Source organism: Saccopteryx bilineata, chromosome 8 (genome assembly GCF_036850765.1).
Source record: "Saccopteryx bilineata isolate mSacBil1 chromosome 8, mSacBil1_pri_phased_curated, whole genome shotgun sequence".
Taxonomy (NCBI): Eukaryota; Metazoa; Chordata; class Mammalia; order Chiroptera; family Emballonuridae; genus Saccopteryx; species Saccopteryx bilineata.
The window spans coordinates 26,800,981-26,817,902 of NC_089497.1; the positions used below are offsets into that span (position 1 = coordinate 26,800,981).

The window sequence follows — 16,922 nt, forward strand, 5'->3', positions numbered from 1 at the left end:
GTTTTGCTCACTGAAACTTCCCTATGTAAAGAATCTGCAAAGCTGAAGAAGTAGGTAAGCCTCTCCGTGGTCATGCTGTGTGTCCGTCCATAATGTAGCCAAGCCGACCTCAGTTTGGGGGAGCGGAGTGCTTAGTGTGAACAAAGCAGAGCCGCCCCATCTTCCACACGTACTTCCTGAAAGTGCCATTGGAGATGCCGTGAGTCCTCTTGGGAATTGCAGGTCCTCTTGGTAGTTCCCGCCCATCTCCTTAGTAGCCCGGCTTGATGACCCCCTCAGGTGGGGTGGGGCAGGCCTTCTCTGTAAGGGCCGAGCTGGTCTTTTCAGTTTTCAGTCATCTCTGTCTCCAGTATTCAACTTATCATTGTGGAAAAGCAGCCAATGTTAGTCTGTCAAAGGATGGGTGTGATTGTGTTCCATTAAATGTCTTTCACTCGAAACACTCACCTCGAAGCCCTGTACAGGGTTACACACTTGAACTTGGCCTGAGCTGAAGGCGCCCAGGGTACTGAGGAGGGTTTGCCAAGGGGCCAGGCCTCGAAGTCAGAGGGAGATGGGATTTCTGTGGGTGGTTTTCCGTAGTCCTTGGTGGCCTGGGAGAGCTGTGGAGGCCCTGAGGACAGTAACGGTGAGCATAGAGTGGAAGCGTAAACCAGTGATTTTTTTTTAAATAATTTTTTGTTTATTGGTTTTAGAGAAAGAGGGAAGGAGAGAAAGAGAAACATCAGTTTATTCTAGTTATTTATGCATTCATTGCTTGATTCTTGTATGTGCCCTGACCAGGGATCGAATCTACAACTTGGTGGATCAGGACAGTGCTCCAACCAACTGGGCTTCCCAGCCAGGGTTAACTAGCATTTTTTCAACTGGGTAATAGTGAGGAGTCTATCTTTGAAAGTTAAAATGTTATGAAAAGTGACTTAGTATTTCCAAAGGAACACAGACTTTTAGAGCTGGAGGGAAGCTTGGTTTGGAAGAAATCAGAATCCTAACTGGAGTCCAGCTCTTCTGAGCCCCCAACCAGTGGGCTTTCTCCAAGTCATCCCTGCTTTTTCTGTTAAAAATTACATACTTTTTTCTTAAAAATATCTACGAAGCCAGACGTTTTGTTCTGAAGTACCTCACTTCTTCCTGCCCTCATGTAGGTGGATAGCTTATGAAGGATCCAATTTCTTGGGAAGACAGATCCTACTCGAGCCCAATGAGATCCCAGTTTGGACAGCATTCAGTGGATGGAAAACCATTGGTTCCCTCCGTCCCATGAAGCAGGTAAGGAAAAAAGAACCATAAATAGCCCGATTTTCTAGCGGGAATGTCACAAACCACACATCTGAAATAACGACCATTTTGTTTCGGTTGCCATTCGTGTAGCAGGGGGATTGGGCCGGGAGATGCTGTCAGTTTTAACTCATTTGTAAATTATATCTGAGGTTGATGATGGAGTTTAGCTTTCAGTCCAAAGTCTTAGTGACCATGTTCACTTTTCATGGAAAATGAAGGTGTTATAAGCTCTGGGGCAAGCAATAGGGATGAGAGGGAACCAATGGTTTTCCAATGTTCTGGTTAATACAGTAGCCCAGAAAGCATTTTGTACACTGACATAGACCAGCCTTTTGATATTAGCTATTATCCTTAGCAGCTAGTCCTGGATTTAATACTTTATTTTAAAACTTTCTGTATATGTTCCAGGTCCAGGGGATGATGTCCTTTGTTACCGAATTTTTGAACAAGTAGTAAATAAACATGCAGGGTCTCTTCCTTTGAAGAAGTGTAAAGGTCAACAAAGTATCATATAAATGTATGAACAGTTACCACGGCTGCTGGGTTCCTGAGCTGCCCGACCTCCTCAGCCCGCCGGTCGCCATCGGCTGGCACCAGTCCTAGCTCAGGACACTGCTGTTAGATCCTTGTGGGTAGTACCCGGCCCTCGTTTCTACTCCCCACCTCCCCAAGCAGAGTGAGGGCACAGTAGTTGTTGAATTAAACCTGTCAAGTCCCTAATTCTTCCCACCCTGTGCCACACGGCATTCTAGTGAATGAAAGGATTCCCTGCACTCGTCCAAAGGACATCTTTCAGAAGAGTGTCATAGCGATTGTATCATTTGAACTTTGTGCCCAGTGCTCTAAAGATTTGTCAACGGAAAATATGAATGTATACATATTTGCTGAAGAGACTGAGTGAAACTGGTGTGAATTAACTCCATCACATCTCACTTCCCCTCCAAGCTTTCCCTCTTCGGAAGGACTAATTTCCAGATTCAGCAGGTTTTTTTCTAAACGCCTGTTTCTCCCCGTCTCAGCCTGCAGTGTACATCAGAATAAAGAACCGCGGCCAGAACGAGTACCTGACGGTCACCGGAAACACGGCGGACTCGAGGGCGACCTCCGTGTGCGTCTCCCCCCACAGCGGGAAGGACACGCAGCTCTGGTACTACTGCCGGGGACTCTTCAAGTCCAAGGTGACCGCACCCCGCCGCTCCGTTCCCTGCTTTCTGCTTGGGGGCTTTTTTTTTTTTTTTTTTTTTTCCATTTTTTTTTTTTCTGAAGCTGGAAACAGGGAGAGACAGTCAGACAGACTCCCGCATGCGCCCGACCGGGATCCACCCGGCACGCCCACCAGGGGCGACGCTCTGCCCACCAGGGGCGACGCTCTGCCCACCAGGGGGCGATGCTCTGCCCATCCTGGGCGTCGCCATGTTGCGACCAGAGCCACTCTAGCGCCTGAGGCAGAGGCCACAGAGCCATCCCCAGCGCCCGGGCCATCTTTGCTCCAGTGGAGCCTCGGCTGCGGGAGGGGAGGAGAGAGACAGAGAGGAAAGCGCGGCGGAGGGGTGGAGAAGCAAATGGGCGCTTCTCCTGTGTGCCCTGGCCGGAATCGAACCCGGGTCCTCCGCACGCTAGGCTGACGCTCTACCGCTGAGCCAACCGGCCAGGGCCGGGGGCTTTTTTTTTATTGAAAGCCAGAATCTTGCCAAATCAAATGGTGTAATTAATGTAACTGCCTAAAAGCAGTTTGTTCCACGATTTATATAAATATGAATACTCATACTATTTACTAAAGCATGTAAGTGAACTGGGCTTAGAGAATTTTGTGACCTGGAAAACTCAGTGTCTGTTTTAAAGTAGTAAAAACTACGGTGACCACACACTATGGATGTGCCTAAATGATTTAACACCAGTGAGAGAAGTCACAGGGCCCAGTTGGACAAGTGCTTTTTAGATATTTCCTTATGGCCTAGATAAAATCAGTATCTTTGTGATTTTAAACATGGCAAAAACTTCTCATTTTCAAAATGTCCAATGAGGCCCTGGCCGGTTGGCTCAGCGGTAGAGCGTCAGCCTGGCGTGCGGGGGACCCTGGTTCGATTCCCGGCCAGGGCACATAGGAGAAGCGCCCATCTGCTTCTCCACCCCCCCTCCTTCCTCTCTGTCTCTCTCTCCCCTCCAGCAGCCGAGGCTCCATTGGAGCAAAGATGGCCTGGGCACTGGGGATGGCTCCTTGGCCTCTGCCCCAGGCGCCAGAGTGGCTCTGGTCACGGCAGAGTGATGCCCCGGAGGGGCAGAGCATCGCCCCCTGGTGGGCAGAGCACCGCCCCCTGGTGGGTGTGCCGGGTGGATCCCGGTCGGGCGCATGCGGGAGTCTGTCTCTCCCCGTTTCCAGCTTCAGAAAAATACAAAAAAAAAAAAATGTCCAACGAAGTAGTTACAGAAGCAGGAAGCTTTTCCCGGAGAAAGCCTAGAAAATACTGTTTTCCCGTGGCCCTCCGTCATGTGGAGCGAGGGGGAATAGAATTAGAGTTTTCAAACATGACAGATGTGTTTTATTGTCTCACCAATGGGTCATCTACTTTTTTCTCATGCTTCAAAAATGAAAAGCATTAAAAAAATTAAGCCCAACCTAATACATTTAAGCTAACAGGGACTTACATTTAATTCCACTTCAACAAACCTTTATTAAAACATCTGTTATCAGATGTAGGCATCCTTTTAAAAACAAGTACTTCTATTTCAGGTTTATTTCTGGACAATTTTCCTACCCCTCAGCCATAAAGACATTTTTAAAAGCTTACAAAAATTTTAATTGTGCTGTACCGTATTCTTTTCAGATAAGCATAGTCACAATGTCCACATGAAAGGACAGGGACCCAGAGAAGGCCCTGTCTGGGAGGCATGCCCTGCTTTCCAGTGTCCTTCCTGCCCCACCAGGGTGCTACCCCTGCCCCTCCCCCCACCCCCCGCCCCCAAGCCCCAAGGCCCTTCGTTAGCCTCCGGAACTTGTTCCCTGAGCCCACGCAGTCCGGCCGGCTCACTTCTGCCTCTGTCACTTCCTAAATGGACGCTCTCTTATAATGTAGGGGGAGGGAGAAACGGGACGCCCAATTCAACGCATGTCAGCAAACAGTACGTGCTTCTTGTGCCCTTTAGGCCAGTGACACGTGCCTCGATGTGATCGGTGGCCGGGGCACGCCCGGCGCTCGAGTAGCCCTGTGGACGGAACACGGGCAGCTCAGGCAGAAGTGGAGACTGAACAGAAACGGAACCATCAGCTCCTATCTCAGCAACCAGCTGGTCCTCGATGTGAAAGGTGGGCCTGGGAGGAAACCCAGTGTGCTGGGTTTCTAGATGCCATTTCAACCTCTAAACCTCCTCCTCCTCCTCCTACAGGAGAAATCTTTATGCATAAGAGAAATATTAAGTCATTAAATTATACTTGAGCCTGACCAGGCAGCGGCACAGTGGATAGAGCATCGGACTGGGATGCGGAGGACCCAGGTTCGAGACCCCGAGGTCGCCAGCTTAAGCGCGGGCTCATCTGGTTTGAGCAAAGCTTGGACCCAAAGTCACGGACTCGAGCAAGGGGTTACTCGGTCTGCTGTAGCCCCGCGGTCAAGGCACATATGAGAAAGCAGTCAATGAACAACTAAGGTGTCACAAGGAAAAACTATTGATTGATGCTTCTCATCTCTCTCTGTTCCTGTCTGTCCCCATCTATCCCTCTCTCTGACTCTCTCTCTCTGTAAAGAAAAAAATTATACTTGAAAAGAGTTAAGATACGCTGTTTTAACAAACAAAACAATTAGCTAAGTGAATCAAGCAGAAAAGCCGAAGGACAAAGTCGAAGGTGTTTGCTCCTTAGCACAGTTGTAAAATTTTTATTTGCTCATCATATGATCTTTGCAAACAATTTTAAATTTGAACATCAAACCATAAAATACCATGTTTCTTAGAAAGAAACATCCCTAAGTTTTTGCCATGAATTGCTATAGTCCTTAAAAGCCCTGTTATAACTTACGGTAGGTATTTAACCTTGGTTTTTTGTGGGGTTTTTTGCATTTTTCGGAAGCTGGAAACTGGGAGAGACAGTCAGACTCCCGCATGGCCCAACCAGGATCCACCTGGCACGCCCACCAGGGGCAACGCTCTGCCCACCAGGGGGCGATGCTCTGCCGCAACCAGAGCCACTCTAGCGCCTGGGGCAGAGGCCAAGGAGCCATCCCCAGTGCCCGGGCCACCTTTGCTCCAATGGAGCCTTGCTGTGGGAGGGGAAGAGAGAGACAGAGAGGAAGGAGGGTGGGGGTGGAGAAGCAAATGGGCGCTTCTCCTATGTGCCCTGGCCGGGAATCGAACCCAGGTCCCCTGCACTCCAGGCCGACGCTCTACCGCTGAGCCAACCAGCCAGGGCTTTAACCTTGTTTTTTAACTTCAGCAAGGTCAGAGCTGGTCTTGTTCAGGGCTGTCACTTGAACTGGGTTAGGTACAGCCAGGGTCGGGTGGAAACAAAGCCTAGGACTGGACTCCCCCCCCCCCCCATGCCTCCGAGCACTGTGTGCTTCCGACTCGCACTGCTGGGCGCACTGCTCACACAGTCATCTATTGGCTGTCCTGGCTTGTCGATCTGAGTCATAACAAGGTCCCATGTGAGGTGAAGAACAGCTAACTCAGAGTGTTTCAGCTGTTCCCCATTTCAGAGCACTCTGTAAAGGACATACTGATCTACCCAAACAGCAGGCTGAACAGAGCTGTGGAAACTGTTAGGCACCTGTGTGAATAAATAATCTTTCCTCTTGGAATTTCTATTTTAGGAGGAAATTATTATGACAAGACTCATGTAATTGTAAACCAGCCCCTGGAGGGAGAAGAAACGCAGAAATGGGACATTGAAATCCTGTGAGAAGCCGCTTGTCCTCATGCGCCTGGGCCGCTGACGCCCCACGATGAGACTGCTGTGGACCGAGGGCAGAGCTCAGCGGAGTCTCGCCACTCACGCGGAGCTCCTCGGACTCCGGGGAAGGGGTCTGTTCCGACTTCATCTCCAGTTTGGGCGAACAGGTTTACTGACATCTGTTCTCTCCTCGCCCCTGACCGTGAGGCCTGTTCCTGACCACTGTTTGGGACACTGGGGTGCTGCCCCCTGCAGTAGTTATCCCCCTAGCGGCCTGTAGGAGTGTGAGGACAGGGAAATAAATTCTTGTGGGTGGTCATACTTGTACAAAAAGATAATTTTTAGCAATATTTGAAGACATATTTAATAAACCTTCCTGTTAAGCTGCTATATTAGCTAAACCTTAAAGGTTTTCTCTCGAGGCTTTTACAACTGAAGCACTGTTAAGTGTTCATACCTGAGGTCCCTCCTGGGGTCAGCTACAACTCTATTAGGAAAAAGGCTCAAATACTGGAGTATTTTCTGCAGCCATTCTTTGCTCAGTCCTTCAAACGACAAAAGTACTAGTAACCTGTGACTGTCCTTGTACTCTAAGTAAGACACCCCCTGGGCCACAGGACTCTAACCATTGTTACCTGTCCCAGTGCTGAGACCTTCCCTAAAGACCCTCAGGAAGTGTTTATAAAAATTGTCACATACATGATAGTCAAATTTTCCTTTGCCTGAAGTAAAGGGAAGTTTCAAATGTTCATATTAAAACCAAGCAGTATTTGAGACTTGACTACATACACCATTTACTTTAAGTAAAAGTGGAGTTGCTTTTCCTACGAAATGATAGAAAACTCAGTTTTTTGTTCCCATTTTAAATAGCTTTTATTTAAGCAAAATCAGGTAGGCTATCACCTTGGACTTCTTTTCAAGTAATCATTACCACCTTGAACTATACAATTCACAAGCATTTTCCCTCCTGAACTGGTGTGAAACTGACATTGAGAAAACTGTTCCCTTCATCCCCAACTTTTGCAAAAAAAAAAAAAAAAAAAAAAAGGCACAAAAATTTTATATTTTTATATAGAAAGGTTAAGTTCTCCGCTGGTATTTTTGAAAATATCAACCTATATGCACTTTACGGTGAATTGTTTAAACCCAAAGACCCACTATTTTGAGTATTTTTTTATAGAGACTTGGTCTTTCCATGTAAATATTTCTGGATTTTTTTCCTTTAATCTCAGGTTCTTCTGTCCCCTTTCAAGCAGCATCTGTAAGCCTCCCTGGTACCCACAGCTACAAGTGCCTCATCAGCGCGGCAGTATTATTAATTCATAAAACTTCAGGGGTAACTTTATTCAGGGAGGCCCTGTGTACGAAAAGGATGTATCTTGTCATTGTAAAAAAAAAAGTTAAAAATTTCTTTCATGTTGTTTAAAATTGTTCTAGAGCCAATGAGGCTGTTTAAAGAAGTTTCTTCCAAAGAACAAAGACACAGCCAGGTAACGACTTTTAAATTTGAATTGACACATTTATTGTAGTCGTGCCTTTTCTACCACACTGGATTGAATAAACTTGTCAATTTAAAGTCTCATTTTGTCGCTTTCAAGGACACTTAATCATTTTCCAGTCTTTCTTCACGTGCCTCCGTTAGTACATACACGGCTGACCGACCACCTGTTCCAGGTATGTCTCCTGTTATTAGATACACACATAAGTCAGGCTGTACTTATCCGTTCCTCCAGCCCATCTGTTGACTCTGAGCAGGGGCTCCCCGGCACAGAAATCTCTGCTCTGCTCTCTCTTCCTCTGCCCACCTGGCTCAGCACCGGCACTAGAGCACCTGGAGCAGACACTCCGTCCAGAGGGACACGGCCAGGCTTTCCTTTTCCGCATCTGTAGGTAGTCTCAGGTCCCTGACGGAAATAGCCGGATTGTTCCAGATCTGCTTCAGTGCCTCCACGTGAGACAAAGGAAAGCGAAGCCCATGAGCCTGGAAAAGGATACACTCATCAGATCAAATACTACTTCTGTCCCTTAAGTGGCATTTTCACATAAACTTCCAAAATTCTCAGTATATCATTATTTTAAATACCCTTTCACAAGTATAAACCTGGTTTCAGACAGGCTAGGCTATTTCCCTAAGCTAGTAACTGGTAACAGAGAACCCCCCCCCCCCCCCCGATTCTGCCACAGGAGCAGAGGAGCCCTGAGAGGCGTCCGGTGGGAGCGCTCCCTGCTGCGCGGGGCCCTGAGAGGCGTCTGGCGGAGCGCTCCCTGCTGCGCGGCCCCGCCCCTTTCCTGCCAGCATGCACGGGGGCGGATGTTTTACAGCTGGCCCCAGTGCACGGCTGTCACAGACCTAATCACCCCCATGCAAGGGCTCTGTCAGCTTGAAATGATAAGCCCACACTTCAGTAATAAAGCTCATCACCCACAAATCTAAGGCAACATTCTTCCCCGCCACCACCAAATCACAGGAGAAACATCTGCCTTAGGCTGGAACAAACCTCCGTTTCCTCATTTCCCATCATGTGTGTCTCTCTCCTATTCTTTAAGGAATGATAGATGTAAACCATCTTTTCTTGAGTTTCATCCTTAAAAAAAAAAAAAAAGTTAAGTCATCAAGAGAATGTCCAGGGCTTCGTTACCAGAAAGGTTTTCACATGTACGTAGTCGGTCAACGCCAAGAAAAACCTAACGCCTCGGTGCTTAAGTGAAATTTACTGACTGCTGTAAAGAATCGTTTTGGCAAAAGTTATGATATACATGTGTGTATATGTTATTTCATTACAGTCCTCAAAGAGTACTATTTGTGTGTAGGAAATAACAGATAGAACAGTACACCTGCTACAGCATCTTCAGAAACTTGATTTAATGAAAAATAACCATTTATATAGCAACTTACCAAAGCACTCAAGTCTCTTCATTTGGTCACATCTGTACTTATTTGCATCAAAATTTGACATTCCTAGGTATGTATAAATTAAAATTTTATGAACATCATGGAGTGAATATTACCTCTTGAGAAATACTGGCTATGTGATTTCTAAAGACTTTCATTCTGGCCCTGGCCAGGTGGCTCAGTAGATAGAGCATCATCCCAGCATGCCAAGGTCACAGTTTTGATCCCTGGTCAGGGCACATATGAGAAGCACCCAGTGAGTACGGAACCCAGTGGAACTAAGTGGAACAATGAGCTGATGCTTCTCTTTCTCCCTTCTTCTTTCTCAAATCAATGGAAAAAAATTACAAAAAAATAAAATCCCATCAAAGTAGCCTCCCTCCCAATGGTCTCTACTTCCCTCCCCATTTGGCACAGTGCAAGTCACCGTCTCTTCCAGAGCCATTATATTAGTCATTCCTGGTCACCTGGGAGATAAGGGTCAGCACTTTGGCCTGACACAGAATGTCCCCAAACTGACTGGTTATCAGAGTAACTAGAATATGTTTGTAGTGAAGATACGCACTTTTGAGGATTCGTAAGTGTTAGAAGCCAGTCCTCCCCAGGTCTGGCCCTGGTGGCGGGACCAGTCCGATGACGGAGACATCGGGGTGCCCCTCTCACCTCTCCCAGTCATTCATGGGGCGCCCTCCCAAGAAAGCGGATAGGGGGAGCAGAGTGACGCCGCGGGGCCTGGAGCAGTTCCAAAGGGCCTCATGGTACAGGGAGCATGAACAGTCAATGCAGCGGTTCCGGCTCGGCCCAGATGAAGCCCGGGAACTGAGCATCTCTAAAAGTTTTCCGGCTGATTCTACGATCAGCCAGTTCGGGGAACTATTGGGCCAGGTTATGAAAAGCAGAATATCTTTCTACAGGACAGAGATACTTTAGTAAAAGGCGAAAGATTTATGCGGTCTGAAGAGAAACGAGAGCATATAGAGATACTTTAGAAGAAACAACAAAACCGTACAAATGACAGATCTGCACAGAGCACAGGGCGGGGGAGGGCGGGCGGAGGCGCGTGAGGAGGCGCGGCTGGCTGAGCAGTCTGGCCCCGAGCCGCACTGGGAGGCAGAGACCAGACGTCACTACAGGAGTGGAAGGAAACCGATTCTGTGGGAGATGAGGTGAGCCCTCTGCGCACCAGGCAGGAGACTCGGGAACAGGGAGGTGTGGGCTGTCTGCTCTGCAGCGATGGCACTGAGCGGGGAGAACAGATGGATTCCCGAAGAAGGCCAGGGGCCATCTGTCAGTCTAATACCCCGAGACCTGCGGTGGAAACGCCCCGAGGAGAAACCTCTTCCCCGCCGGATACTCACAGACAGATCCTGGTCCGGCTTCACCGTGAGGACAACGTGCTCTTTAAATCTCAGCCTCACTAAGCTGTCCAACCTCGGTAACTGTCCACCTAGAAAATCCGGAGACAGCCCGTTTTCAAAAGTGGAAACCAGCAGGATCCGACTTGTTTGCAGGTGCAACTGTTTAAGGATTACATTTCCTAACAGTTTGCAGTGAATGCAAACGAGGGGTGCCCTCTCCAGCTCAGGTATCTGCTTACCCTGACATTTACAGTGATACTGAAGGGCAGTTTACGCCCCTATGGATGGAGCCCGTTCTCAACAGGAGTCAATAGGTACATTAAATGGACAAAAACAATACGGTGGAAGCCTGGTAACTATCACAACAGGGCCAGGCCTCTGCCTTTCTGCTCAGAACAGTCTCCAGCCTCTGTCACTCACCCACACGTGGACTCAAAGGACTACCTGAATTCCAGCCGCACCGTCCCCCCAGTAACGAGCCGAGTGACCACGGCAAATGACTCAGTCTGTGTAGGTCAAGCACAGTGTCATATAAAAGCCGCCCAGTACTGTTCACAGGGAAAACAATACCTCTCCAGACTGAATTTAGCTTAATGAAAAAGCAGCCACTACAAACAGACTAGCCTCAAAGGTCCGTCCGGTTGTGAACCGTCTCGAGGGAAGACAACTTGACTATATATAATAATAGCTATGACAAGGAACTGTAGGAAATGTTCTGGCCCTTAACTGATATTCAGAAAATTGTTCTCTTTAAGATGAAAATATGTGCTATAGAGATGCAATGAAAAACAAGTCCTAAACTTCCTCCAAAGGTATAATAAAAATGTAAGTAGAATCAATGTTAGAATGGACCTTACCAAAAAAAAGAAAAAAAAGAAAAAGTGACCTTACAGATTACTGATTCCAGCGGTTCTCAGCTAGTGAGAAATAAGACCTTCATAAAGTTAAAGTTAGTGAAAGTAATGGTCCCACTCAACCCTAGTGAGAAAAGCCGCCAGGCCTGGTCCTCACGGCTGTCCTGGACAGCAATGGTTTTCAGCTGCTGGTCCCCAAAAGAGGTGACCACACCAATGTCGTATGAAGATTACAGTCTCTAACAGGGGTCCCCAAACTACTGCCCGCGGGCCGCATGCGGCCCCCTGAGGCCATTTATCTGGCCCCCGCCGCACTTCCAGAAGGGGCACCTCTTTCATTGGTGGTCAGTGAGAGGAGCATAGTTCCCATTGAAATACTGGTCAGTTTGTTGATTTAAATTTACTTGTTCTTTATTTTAAATATTGTATTTGTTCCCATTTTGTTTTTTTACTTTAAAATAAGATATGTGCAGTGTGTATAGGGATTTGTTCATAGTTTTTTTTTATAGTCTGGCCCTCCAACGGTCTGAGGGACAGTGAACTGGCCCCCTGTGAAAAAAGTTTGGGGACCCCTGGTCTATAACCATTGGGCCTCTAATCTTCTTACGACATCAGGGTAGTTAACTCCTCACAAAGCAGCACGGAGTTTCCGGCAGACCCGCGGTTGAAAACCACTGCTCTGAGAACACCAGGCAGTTCCAGAGGGACCGTCAGTCTACAAGGCCACTCTGCCTGAGAGGTCAAGGTGACAAGAGCAATCCATCATGTCAGAACTCAGGCAAGAGACCATCATCCAAACTGCAAAGGGACCCGACAGCGCCGGGCCCTGGCGACCGCTGCTGCTTCACCAGCCTCCTCAGTCCTCCTGCCGCTAGATGGCGAGACCGAGCCACAGACTCCCTGCTTCTGACAGCATCCACCCAGAGCTAAGCCCGCTTCAGACCCTCCTGCCGCTAGATGGCGAGACTGAGCCACAGACTCCCTGCTTCTGACAGCATCCACCCAGAGCTAAGCCCGCTTCAGACCCTCCTGCCGCTAGATGGCGAGACTGAGCCACAGACTCCCTGCTTCTGACAGCATCCACCCAGAGCTAAGCCCTCCTCAGTCCTCCTGCCGCTAGACATGCGAGACCGAGCCACAGACTCCCTGCTTCTGACAGCATGCACCCAGAGCTAAGCCCTCCTCAGACCCTCCTGCAACGCACTCCCCTGCCCAGACCTGCCTGCCAGTGCTTCCCAGTCCCCTCCTACTGAGACGCCCCAGCTCCCAATGGGACGTGGTTTTCTACGCTGCCACAGGCCAGCTGCCCCACTGCGGCAGAACGGAGAGGCTGCTGCTGCTGGTCTCTGCTGCGGGACGTCAGAAGTCACTGTCCGCCCAGCAGTGTGCTGTGTCATCTGCAGCCTAAGCCTGTCACAAATGCGGCGTCACCTGGGGCTTTGGGCAAAGTCGGTGATAACCTTGGGCATTCTCATACTTCACCTGCTGACGCACTTGACCCATCCCTAAACTAATTCCAACGATATTATCTCAACGTTGAAGTTCTTCAAACATCCCCAAGATGATGACTACCAGAGTACCTATAAATATAGATATTTCTCACCCAGAAATCAGAGTTCTCCTTCCCCATCATGCTAGGATGCAAGGTCTTTGCAAATGACTTGTGAGATGCACGATGTACTGTCCAACCATACCATACCAGAGCCAGATCCAGGTCTGCATTTATCCTGAAATGCTTCAACTTTCCTTCCGCTTGAAGAGGGGGCTCCCCAGGACAGCCTCCAGAGAGCCCACATTAGCCCCCCGCGACCTAGAAGAAAAAGCGAGCCCCACCTGGCACTGAGAGCTCCGCCCCATCTCCCGCGTGGTAAGGTGGGAGTCTGTTCACGATGAAATCCTTCTTCATGTCTGACGAGAGCAGCTGGCTGGAACCCTCCAGACGGTCTGCAAGCGTCCTCAGCAAGCCGCTCAGTCTTCCTCTGGCAGCAGCTGCAGTTTCCACCTGCTAGAGACACGGAGCTGAGCCCTGGCCCAGGTTTCAGCAGAACTCACCACCTTGTTACAGGGCAGTCCCTGGTGTCCCCGGACCCCTGTCACCCCAGGGAAGGGGTGCTGGCGAGACGGAGCCCCAAGAACAATATCCCGTTATTTCCTGTAACCATTGTTCATCTTAAAGCCTCCCATTGTTTGTGAAATAAAAAGATCGATTTTCAGGATTTTGCCTGAAAAGGGATCCCTGGAAATGTACAGTCTCAGCCCTTGCCTTCTGGAAAACAAGTCAGTACATAGATAGGAGTGCAGTGATTACCAGGGGGTAGGGAAGGGAGGAGAGGAGGGGGTGGGGAAGAGGAAGGGAGGAGAGGGAGGGGTGGGGGAGGGGAAGAGAGGAGAGGGAGGGGGTGGGGGAGGGGAAGGGAGGAGAGGGAGAGGGGAAAGGAGGGGAGGGAGGGGTGGAGGAGGGGAAGGGAGGAGAAGGAGGGGTGGGGGAGGAGAAGGGAGGGGAGGGAGGGGTGGGGGAGGGGAAGGGAGGAGAGGGAGGGGTGGGGGAGGAGAAGGGAGGGGAGGGAGGGGTGGGGGAAGGGAAGGGAGGAGAGGGAGGGGTGGGGGAGGGGCATAAAGAAAACCAAATGAAGGGTGAAGGAGGATGATTTGACTTTGGGTGATGGGTATACAAACATAATCGAATGTCAAAATAATCTGGAGATGTTTTCTCTAAACCTATGTGCTCTAATTGACCAATGCCACCCCGTTGAAATTAACTGTCTAAATAAAACTGTAAGAACAGCCTGCCTAGCTCAGCGCTACTTCGCCCATCTTCTCCAGTGCAGCCACGCAGTGCTGCCGTCTCAAACGTAAAAACGAGACGGAAGAGAAAGGCTGGGAAACACCAGGGCTGGGGTCTCCAGTGCCTCTCCTGATGAGTCATGTCTGGTGAGCCGGAGCCACAGTTCCCCTGGACACATCAGTTATGCAACCACGTATTCAGCCAACATTCCTACCAGGCCCGTTCCTGCCACCACAGGTAGAGAAAGAGGGCGTGTGCCCCACAGCATGGGCTCCCGGGTGGCACGGGAGGCGCTGCACCCGCTCACGCTGCAAGCCAGCCCGCTCTGCAGGGTCAGCACAGAGGAGAAGATGGCTCACGCGAGACGAGACGGACCCTGGGGTCCCTAGGATAAGCCACAGCTTCGGCTGGCCCGGTCCGGGGGTCCCACGCCTTCCCCACCTGCCCTGACTCCTCACCAGGAGCAGCTGCCGGGGGATGCCAGCCCGGAACGCCATGTCTTCCTTCGCAGCATCAAACACAAGCCCAGAGATGGTGTCCAGAAGGAAATCTCCCCAGGAACTGGAACATACATCACCACCACCAACAATGAGCACACACACAATATAGAGATACACACTGACTACGAGCACAGCCGGAGTTACAGGCGGAAGCTTCCACTGCATTCCAATTGCCCTGCCCAGGCATCCCGAGTTCATTTAGTTTTATTCTTTGTTTTGTTTTGTTTTGTTTTGAGAGTGGCAGGGAGAGAGAGGCAGGAACATCGAACTGCTCCTGCATATGCCCTGACCGGGGAATTGAACCGGCAACCTCCACGCCAGGACGACCCAGCCAGGGTTGAGTTCACCGAGTTTCACATTACTCAGCATAGAACTGAAGTGCTTCCCCCACCACACTGCTGCTCTCCCGCCGTCCCCAGCCCTCGCGTGGAGTGTGGGAGGAGGGAAGCGAGGCTCCCCTGATGATTTCTCTTAAAGACCAGAGAACCAAACAGACGCTGTCATAAAGTACACAGTTTAAGGGACCCATTTTAACTATAACAAGTGTCTATGAGGAAAGCTGTGTAGGAAATCTTAACACTTAAATCATTATAGGACCAAAAAATAAATTTTATGCACAAACACTCCAAAAGCTATATAGTTAGGGCGACAGCAAGATCCCCGGCCGACGCAGTTCTCTGCAGTTACACGGCACGTTCTCCTTTGCCACTAGAAAAGAGCAGCGCTCCTCCTCAGTAAAACATCCATCAACGGCAGTTTCAAAACAACTGATCATGCAACTTGCTGGACGCTAGCAATGGCTTGACTGGGGTAGACGGTAGAAAGAAGTCAGGGGCCAAAAATAACATGGGGGGGGCAATTCAGTGTTCAAGTGCTTTGCTCCCTCGGGGGTGTGGAGAGCTGGCTCGCTCCTAAACCTGTGCCAGTGTGAGAAACACACTCTGTGCGGCGGCTCTCCAGACGGTTGTGTCCCCAGCGCATTGCGGATTGCTAGCTATGTGCAAAACGGAAATTCACAGTATGGCTCCCGCTTCTCACTCCGTGAGCAAAATCAACATTTACACTTCCCTCCCAGGCCAGTGGCAAAGGAGGACAAAAGCCACAGGAGAGCACTTTCCCCAAGATGTCCGCTCCTACACGGTGGCCTCTCCGCTTTGCGACTTCATGTTCCTCCCGCCTCACATCTTTCATTGAACTTCAGCCTGGAGGACACATGCTGACCGCTCAGCAGCACCAAGGAAGCTCTTTCTCTGCAGGGTCACAGGTGAAGTTATATGGCAATAGCTCCCAGGAGAATTTAATTGCAGTTCTGTTTTTGTTTTAAATGTGAGGAGAGGAAATAGAAAGACTCCCGCATGCACCCCAACCAGGATCCACCCGGCAACCCCCACCTGGGGCCGATGCTAGAATCAACCAACCCATCGTCAGCACCCAGGGCCGACTCTCAAACCGAGCCAGTCTGCGAGAGAGGGAGAGAGAGAGAAGGGGGAGACGGAGGGGAAGAGAAGCAGATGGTCACTTCGCTTTGAACCCGGACGTCCACAAGTTGGGCTGACACTCTATCTATTGAACCAACCGGCCAGGGCTACAGTTTTTTAAACAGAACTCTATTTAAAAAAGACAGTCAGAATGGATCTCGGGTTGTTCCAAAATTTGGGAATAAGATCTCTTAAGGTGTTCACTTTGATAAAACAGCCAAATCATCTGCTGCTGTCCCACACAGCAGGGCCCAAATGTTCTGACACGCCGCCCTAAAGAGGTGATAGGGAGAGGCCCCCAAACTCTCACTCTGCCTTCAGGAGCCCCGGGACCAAAGCGCAGGGTCACCTCCAGGGGGCGGTGGTCCTCGAGTTTCATGTTTCCCATTCGAGCTCCAGCAGCACAGACACAGATCACAGTCCAGCCCCAGCAGCTCCACAACTGAGCCCTCCCCAGCCCCGGCCGACCACAGAAAGGGTGGCTGGGACCCAGGGGCAGGCGACCAGATCTTCAGTATTGGGACTGGAAAACAGCAAGTCAGGCAATGGGCAGAAGCAAACGCCAGGGGGTTCAGTGAGACGGAGGGTGGTGGTGAGGAGATGGTGGTTTATGATGAGCTACTGTGGGGAGTGAGCCAAAGCTGCAGAAGGAAGACAAGGGAGAGAAAACCGACCGCTAGAAAAGCAGTTGGGCCCTGGCCGGTTGGCTGAGCGGTAGAGCATCGGCCTGGCGTACGGGGGACCCGGGTTCGATTCCCAGCCAGGGCACATAGGAGAAGCACCCATTTGCTTCTCCACCCCCTCCCCTCCTTCCTCTCTGTCTCTCTCTTCCCCTCCCGCAGCCAAGGCTCCATTGGAGCAAAGATGGCCCAGGCGCTGGGGATGGCTCCT

General features: G+C 50.0%; 2 protein-coding genes across 7 annotated transcripts in view; one reads left to right on the forward strand and one right to left on the reverse strand.

Annotated features, from left to right (window-relative positions):
- The window catches only part of CRYBG3 (crystallin beta-gamma domain containing 3), a 131,360-nt gene extending 123,615 nt beyond the window's left edge, over window positions 1-7,745 (forward strand). Inside the window, exons 19-22 of the mRNA XM_066241610.1 lie at window positions 1,146-1,269; window positions 2,301-2,459; window positions 4,426-4,585; window positions 6,084-7,745. Coding sequence (XP_066097707.1) covers window positions 1,146-1,269; window positions 2,301-2,459; window positions 4,426-4,585; window positions 6,084-6,172 — 532 coding nt within the window. The 3' untranslated portion in view covers window positions 6,173-7,745. The remainder of the gene's footprint in view (window positions 1-1,145; window positions 1,270-2,300; window positions 2,460-4,425; window positions 4,586-6,083) is intronic.
- RIOX2 (ribosomal oxygenase 2) overlaps window positions 7,662-16,922 on the reverse strand; it is a 39,325-nt gene continuing 30,064 nt past the window's right edge. For 4 of the 6 annotated variants that reach the window (XM_066241618.1, XM_066241611.1, XM_066241614.1 and 1 more), the window contains 5 exons: window positions 14,512-14,614; window positions 13,102-13,273; window positions 10,415-10,503; window positions 8,662-8,748; window positions 7,662-8,144 (listed from right to left, as the gene is read on the reverse strand). In XM_066241618.1, the coding sequence (XP_066097715.1) occupies window positions 7,986-8,144; window positions 8,662-8,748; window positions 10,415-10,503; window positions 13,102-13,273; window positions 14,512-14,614 (610 nt within the window). In that variant the 3' untranslated portion in view covers window positions 7,662-7,985. The remainder of the gene's footprint in view (window positions 8,145-8,661; window positions 8,749-10,414; window positions 10,504-13,101; window positions 13,274-14,511; window positions 14,615-16,922) is intronic. The other 2 variants (XM_066241616.1, XM_066241617.1) reach the window with 2 other exon arrangements.